At 45.5% G+C, this 8,603-nt stretch overlaps 1 protein-coding gene across 1 annotated transcript; it reads left to right on the top strand.

The window, feature by feature from the left end:
* Positions 1 to 391: 391 nt before the first annotated feature.
* Positions 392 to 7,511, top strand: LOC133556908 (uncharacterized). Its single transcript, XM_061907260.1, is given in 3 exon segments — positions 392 to 3,889; positions 3,891 to 3,911; positions 7,470 to 7,511. Coding segments are annotated over 3 exon segments (3,267 nt in total). The 5' UTR covers positions 392 to 685.
* The last annotated feature ends 1,092 nt before the right edge of the window (positions 7,512 to 8,603 follow it).

Below are 8,603 nucleotides of genomic sequence, written 5' to 3'. Positions count from 1 at the left end.
ATGAGAGGAAGAGCGCAAAGTACTCTCAGCTTGTGGAGGAGTGTCGGAGCAATGGGTGGCGAGCGATGTGCCGGCCTGTTGAAGTGGGATGTCGAGGGTTTGTGGGCAAATCTCTCTGCAGGGCCTACAGAATGCTTGGCATCACAGGGGCCAGCCAGCAAAGGGCCATGAAGTTAGTCACAGATGCAGCAGAAGTGGCATCAAGGTGGCTGTGGATCAGGAGGGGAGAGGCGTGGCATGTAGGGCAGTAGCGCTACCTGGACACAGGCTGGGGCCTGATCAACCCTGGCTGGGTCGCCTAGGGGAGGGGGTCTGATTGTTGAAAGACCCGAAACCCCCTGTGATCCTAGGTTACATCACTGAGGATGTGTCCAGTTGCACCAGTGGTGTATTTAAAAAGTTGCTTTTCTGGGACAACCAGTGACTACCAGGAACAGTCTGGTTGACCACCAAGTATAGATTGGTGACAGCTGGAGAGACAGCGGACAGCCCGGAAAGACGGCACCGGGGCAGTGAGGGGTAGCATCCCGAGCTGCACCTTCTGAGAGGAAGGAACCCACAACAAGCTACGAATCGACCTACAGGAAATATACCCCCAGGGATTCCCGAGAGGGGGGGCGGAAGAGAATCCCACTGGACGGATCAAAGGTTGACGACACATGGCAATGGTAACACGACGACGACTATGGAATGCATATGTGGGAAGGTATGCAAGAACCGACATGGCCTGCGGATCCACCAGGCCAGGATGAAGTGTATGCAGAAGGTGGTAGAATCACAGCGCACAGGAACTACGCCTGGTGAGACGCAGGAAGAGCCAGGCCCGGAGTCACCCCACAGTGCCCGGAGCCTCCAGGTGATGCAACCACCAGAAGCACACAGGACATCAGAACATCGTCGGGTAAAGTGGCCCCAAGCTAGCAAGGAGAAAGAGTGGCTCCAGTTTGATGAAGATGCTGATACCATCTTGGAAACAACAGCCAAAGGGGACGCTGATCGACGCCTCAAGACGATGACCACGATCATCATCAGCCTCGCTGCTGAGAGGTTTGGACTTGAGGAGAAGCGGGCAGCGAAGCCCCCCTACATCATGAACAATAGAGCGAGTAAAATCCATCAGCTCAGGCAGGAACTGAAGTGTTTAAGACAGCAGTTCAAGGTTGCACGTGAAGAGGATAGGGGGCCTCTTGCGGAACTACGTTGTATAATCCGCAAGAAGCTAATAACCTTGAGGAGAGCGGAGTGGCATAGGAGGAGGAGGAAGGAAAGGTCCAGGAGGAGAGCTGCCTGTCTGGCGAATCCCTTAGGAGTCACAAAACAGCTGCTAGGACAGAAGCGAAGCGGTAGACTGGCCTGCTCCAAAGCTGAGGTCGACCACCACCTCAAGCAAATTTACAGCGATGGATGCAGAGAACAAGACCTAGGCCCCTGCATGTCCTTGATCAATCCACCAACACCAACGCTTGACTTCGATGGGAAAGAGCCCGGCTGGAAGGAGATCCAGGAGGTGGTCCGCAGGGCAAGGACAAGCTCTGCTCCAGGGCCCAGTGGAGTACCTTATAAGGTCTATAAGAACTGTCCAAGACTACTCCACAGACTCTGGAGAATCCTGAAGGTGATCTGGAGGAGGGGCAAGGTAGCAGACCAGTGGAGGCAGGCAGAGGGTGTGTGGATCCCAAAGGAGGAGAAGTCTAAGAACATCAATCAGTTCCGAACCATCTCGTTGCTGAGTGTTGAAGGGAAGATCTTCTTCAGCCTCATGGCCAGGCGACTGACAGACTACCTCCTGAAGAACTGCTACATTGATACATCAGTCCAGAAAGGAGGGATCCCAGAGGTATCTGGATATCTGGAGCACACAGGCGTGGTCACTCAGCTCATCAGGGAAGCCAGGGAGAATAAGGGGGACCTGGCTGTTCTGTGGCTGGACCTCGAAAATGCCTATGGATCCATACCCCACAAGCTGGTCGAAGAGGCACTGAATCGGCATCACATTCCAAAGAAGTTCAGAGACCTCATTCTGGACTACTATGCCAACTTCCATCTAAGAGTCTCCTCCGGAAAAACAACCACCGACTGGCACAGGCTTGAAAAGGGGATCATCACTGGCTGTACGATCTCAGTCCTCCTCTTTGCGCTCGCCATGAACATGCTGGTGAAGTCTGCGGAAGTTCAGTGCAAAGGTCCCCTCTCCAGGTCTGGAGTCCGGCAGCCACCCATCCGAGCCTTCACGGACAACCTGACAGTGACCACTACATCCGTCCCAGGTTGCAGGTGGATCTTGAATGGCCTTCAGGAGGTGATTTCCTGGGCTCGCATGAACTTCAAGCCGGCCAAGTCGAGGGCCCTAGTGCTAAAGAAAGGAAAGGTTACTGGCAAGTTCTGCTTCTCACTTGGCACCACCAAAATACCATCACTCACCGAGGAACCTGTGAAGAGCTTGGGAAAGGAGTTTAATTGCAGCCTGAGAGACGCAGCCTCCACAAGATCGACCAACCAAGACCTGGAGACCTGGCTGACCGTGGTGGATAAGTCTGGCCTTCCTGGCAAGTTCAAGGCCTGGATTTACCAGCACGGGATTCTCCCTCGGATCCTCTGGCCCCTCATGATGTACGAAGTCCCCATTTCACCGGTGGAAGGCTTTGAGATGAGGGTCAGTAGGTTCCTGCGCAGGTGGCTAGGACTGCCGCGAAGCCTGAGCAGCATTGCTCTATACGGTTATAACAACAAACTGAAGCTCCCCATCAGCAGCCTGAGCGAGGAGTTCATGGCGACACGGTCCAGGGAGCTCCTACAGTATCGGGAGTCCAGTGACCCAAAGGTTGTACAGGCTGGGATTGAAGTCAGGACGGGGCGGAAGTGGAGAGCTGTCGAGGCTGTGGATGTTGCAGAGGCAAGGCTACGGCAAAAGGTTTTGGTGGGAACAGTGGCGCAGGGGAGATCTGGCTTAGGTAGCAGAAGAACACCTCGCTAAGATAAGGCGCAGGGGAAAGAGAAGAGGTCACTGATCCTCGAGGAAGTGCGAGCAGGAGTTGAGGAAAGGCGAGCCTGCCAGATGGCGGGAATGCGGCAACAGGGTGCCTAGACGAGATGGGAACAAGCATCAGAGCGTAAGGTCACATGGACCGAGCTCTGGAAAGCCAAACCCCATCGAATAAAGTTCTTGATCCAGGCGGTCTACGATGTCCTGCCAAGTCCATCCAACCTCTTCACCTGGGGAAAGGTGGAGACACCAGGGTGCCCCCTCTGACAGAGGAGAGGAACCTTGGAGCACATCCTAAGCTGTTGTCCAAAAGCCCTGGGTGAAGGGCGGTACCGCTGGCGACATGACCAGGTCCTGAAGGCCATAGCTGATGCCATCTGCAGGGGAGTCAGTCACAGCAAGAGCCTCCGCCCAGTGAAGAGTACTGCTTTCATCAGAGCTGGGGAGAAGTCAACACCGGCTGCCCGGAACACCTCGTCTGGCCTGTTGGCAACAGCACGCGACTGGGAGCTGTCAGTTGATTTGGGAAAGCAGTTGAAGTTCCCTGACGTGGTTGCTAAAACAACACTAAGGCCAGATATTGTGCTCACCTCAGTGGCCTCCAAGCAGGTAATCCTCTTGGAGCTCACAGTGCCTTGGGAGGACCGTATGGAGGAGGCCAATGAGAGGAAGAGCGCAAAGTACTCTCAGCTTGTGGAGGAGTGTCGGAGCAATGGGTGGCGAGCGATGTGCCGGCCTGTTGAAGTGGGATGTCGAGGGTTTGTGGGCAAATCTCTCTGCAGGGCCTACAGAATACTTGGCATCACAGGGGCCAGCCAGCAAAGGGCCATGAAGTTAGTCACAGATGCAGCAGAAGTGGCATCAAGGTGGCTGTGGATCAGGAGGGGAGAGGCGTGGCATGTAGGGCAGTAGCGCTACCTGGACACAGGCTGGGGCCTGATCAACCCTGGCTGGGTCGCCTAGGGGAGGGGGTCTGATTGTTGAAAGACCCGAAACCCCCTGTGATCCTAGGTTACATCGCTGAGGATGTGTCCAGTTGCACCAGTGGTGTATTTAAAAAGTTATGATGAAGACAACACATGAGAAAGATGAGATGAGGAAGAGAAATACTTTATTAATCCCCGAGGGGAAATTAAAATGTGTATGGTGTAAGTGTCTATATAAGCTATATTAGCCTACTATCAAAATTACTTTAAAAGTTGTATATATAAGTGTTATAATGAAGACAACATATGAAGTATATCATCTATAGTAGCCTACTATCAAAATGACTTTAAACATCTTATATAAGTGTTATAATGAAGACAACACATGATGTTAATGTGTATATTAGTTGTATTAGCCTACTATCAAAATCACTTTAAAAATCTTATATAAGTGTTATAATCAAGACAACACATGATGTATGTGTCTATATTAGCTATATTAGCCTACTATCAAAATGACTTAAAACGTTGTACATATGTGTTATAATGAAGACAAAACATAATGTAAGTGTCTGTATTAGCTATATTAGCCTACTATCAAAAACACTTTAAAAATCTTATATAAGTGTTATAATCAAGACAACACATGAATTATGTGTCTATATTAGCTATATTAGCCTACTATCAAAATGACTTAAAACGTATATATATTGAAGAGAACACATAATGCAAGTGTCTGTATTAGCTATATTAGCCTACTATCAAAATGACTTTAATAGTCTTATATAAGTGTTATAATGAAGACAACACATGATGTAAGTGTCTATATCAGTTGTATTAGCCAACTATCAAAATGACTTTAAAAGTCTTATATACGTGTTATAATGAAGACAACACATGATGTAAGTGTTTATATTAGTTATATTAACCTACTATCTAAATGACTTTAAAAGTCTTATATACGTGTTATAATAAAGACAACACATGATGTAAGTGTCTATTTAAGTTATATAAGCCTACTATCAAAATTATTTCAAAAGTCTTATATAAGTGTTAAAATGAAGACAACACATGATGTAAGTGTCTATATAAGTTATATTAGCCTACTATCAAATGACTTTAAAAGTCTTATACATGTGTTATAATGAAGACAACACCGTGGCACATTGTAAAGATACTATCGTATTTTCCGGATTATGTTGCGCACTAGTCGATAAGCTACACCCACTAAATAAAAATAATAATAATGTTCTATATATTAATCGCACTGGACGACAAATCGCACACTGTGCGATACCACTGATTTCCATAGTAAAATGCATGCTGGTATCGTCAATACAGCTCTGATAAGATTCGATACCAATACTTTGTGCAAATACACTTAATGTGTCAGATAAAATTTATAAAGTTGTGTATTTTCAAATAACATACCTATATAAAAAAAAAAAAATAAACAATAACAGTAAAAATTAATACAAAAATGAAAAAAATCGGACTGTAATTAGACAAATGTAGTTAGAAAAAGCTGTATTAGTCAACTTTCGTGTTGATGGGGTCATCTTTTTCATTCGGTTTGGTGCCGAAATATTCCCACACATTTGGCTTTGCAATTATCTGTTTTCTTCAAAATTGCTGTTACCTTGCGGGGCTTCTCACGTGATACAAGCAATGCTCTATCCGTGCATCATGTGTGTGGTGTGTGTGTGTGTGTGTGTGTTTGTGTGTGTGTGTGTGTGTGTGTGTGTGTGTGTGTGTGTGTGTGTGTGTGTGTGTGTGTGAGACAAAGATTGTGGATGACTGACAAGAGGAATTACTCCATTTAATTTTGTTATTGAACATACATGCCTGAGTGGCTGCAGGATTAGGTCCCTGCTTTATGCAGATGATGTGGTCCTGATGGCTTCATCAGGCCAAGATCTTCAGCTCTCACTGGACCGGTTCACAGTCAAATGTGAAGCAACCGGGATGACAATCAGCACCTCCAAGTCCGAGTCCATTGTTCTCGCCCGGAAAAGGGTGGAGTGCCATCTCCGGGTTGGGGAGGAGACCCTGTCCCAAGTGGAGGAGTTCAAGTACCTGGGAGTCTTGTTCAAGAGTGAGGGAAGACTGGATCTTGAGAACGACAGGTGGATCGGTGTGGTGTCTTTGGTAATGAGGACGCTGTATCGATCCATTTTGGTGAAGAAGGAGCTCTCAATTTACTGGTCGATCTACGTTCCCAATCTCATCTATGGTCATGAGCTTTGGGTTATGACCAAAAACGGGTCGAAATGAGTTTCCTCCTCCGGGTGGCAGGGCTCTCCCTTAGAGATAGGGTGAGAAGCTCTGTCATTCGGGAGGAGCTCAAAGTAAAGCCGCTGCTCCTCCACATTGAGAGGAGCCAGATCAGGTGGTTCGGGCATCGGGTCAGGATGCCACCCGAACACCTCCCTACAGAGGTGTTTAGGGAACGTCCGACCGGTAGGAGGCCACAGGGAAGACCCAGGACACGTTGGGAAGACTATGTCTCCCAGCTGGCCTGGGAACGCCTCTGGATCCCCCTACGTGGGAGGAGCTGAACAAAGCGGCTGGGGAGAGGGAAGTTTGGGCTTCCCTGCTTAAGCTGCTGCTCCCGTGACCCAACCTAGGATAAGCGGAAGAAGATGGATGGATGGATGGACACGCCTGATAGTCGTGCACAGAATGAACCCTCTTGCACTCCGATTGGAAAACAAAGAAAACAAACACACACTGATGTGGCAATTTTTGGATGCTGGCACAATTTATAATTTCTTTAAATGATGTATTAATAATCAACCTAGGCTTCATTCAGTACATATACAATTTACTAACTAACTAATTGCAATGCTTCACTATTTTAGTAAAAAAAAAAAATATATATATATATATTTTTAAATTAGAGTATAGTCTGAAAGTACCTTTTTTTGACAAGTAGCCAGCCCTCCTTACATGCTCAGCATGCATTGAAATATTACACCGCTCAAAGAGAATAGGAGTCTTTTTTCTCTCCACTTCTACTTACATCTTATACGCGAGACCTCCCACTCCCGTCACACATTCCTCCCCCTGCGGAGGTGTTTTCCGTCAGGGTTACTACATTAGTGCTGTCCATCCATCCGGTCTGCTTTTCCAAACACATCCATCCCAGGTCTAGTTAAAACACTGGGAGATCTCCTCCTCTCCTGCTCCCCTCCACCCACCCCAAAGTCCTTTATGATGTCCATAAAATGGAAGAGTGCAGCTTTACTTGAACTAATAATATCGGAGCTTACGGGGCGGTGATTGATGATCTTTAAAGTCGGCCTGATCGCTCTCATCTTTCTTGAGATTTTTATCACTGACTTGTTTGCAGTCATGTGCAATCACAAGCACCGGTAGAGGTAACAAGTGCTTGATGTATGATGCTTGAGCCCCTTTTGTCAGCTGTAGATTTCCCTTCCCTCATTTGCTTTTTTTTCTCTTTTTCATTTTAGCCTGAAGCTTGTTCTTGACACTTCTCTTAAATTGTTTTTGCACCTAAACATTGACTGTTTTATTTCCTCCCTTCTTCTGTTTTCCAGATAGCCGGAATGTCTTCTCTTGAGGTATGGGCCACGAGGTGAGACCACACTTAAAAAAAAATTGTTAACTGAGCTCAACTTAGTCAAAGCAACAAGATGGGTTGACTGAGTAAGGACAACACTTTTTTTGTTGCTTTGACTGAGTTATTTTGAGTTTAGTCAACTTGTAATGTCAAGTATATTGCACTACAAAACATGACTTGATGCAACATTCAGTCAACTTCCTGTATCTGATAAAACTAAACTGAAAATGTTGTATTATATTATTAAAAATATAAAGTTGCTTGAATTTATTTTATCAAATTCCTACAACTGTAAATCAAGTTATTGTGTATATATATATATATATATATATATATATATATATATATATATATATATATATATATATATATACATATATATATATATACACAATAACTATATATATATATATATATATATATATGTAAATATAAATGGAATACAATAATTTGATAATCATTGTCAACCCATATTCAATTGAATATGCTACAAAGACAACTTATTTAATGTTCAAACTGATAAACTTTTTTTTTTTCCGCCAAAAATCATTAACTTTAGAATTTGATGCCAGCAACACGTGACAAAGAAGTTGGGAAAGGTGGCAATAAATACTGATAAAGTTGAGGTATGCTCATCAAACACTTTTTTGGAACATCCCACAGGTGTGCAGGTGGGTGCCATGATTGGGTATAAAAACAGCTTCCCAAAAAATGCTCAGTCTTTCACAAGAAAGGATGGGGCGAGGTACACCCGTTTGTCCACAACTGCGTGAGCAAATAGTCTAACAGTTTAAGAACAGTGTTTCTCAAAGTGCAATTTCAAGAAATTTAGGGATTTGAACATCTACGGTCCATAATATCATCAAAAGTTTCAGATAATCTGAAGAAATCACTCCACGTAAGCGGCATGGCCGGAAACCAACATTGAATGACCGCGACCTTCGATCCCTCAGACGGCACTGTATCAAAAACCGACATCAATCTCTAAAGGATATCACCACATGGGCTCAGGAGCACTTCAGAAAACCACTGTCACTAAATACAGTTTGTCGCTACATCTGTAAGTGCAAGTTAAAGTTCTACTATGCAAAGCGAAAGCCATTTATCAACA

Source organism: Nerophis ophidion, linkage group LG07 (assembly GCF_033978795.1).
Source record: "Nerophis ophidion isolate RoL-2023_Sa linkage group LG07, RoL_Noph_v1.0, whole genome shotgun sequence".
NCBI lineage: Eukaryota > Metazoa > Chordata > Actinopteri > Syngnathiformes > Syngnathidae > Nerophis > Nerophis ophidion.
This window is presented reverse-complemented; position numbering and strand designations above follow the sequence as displayed.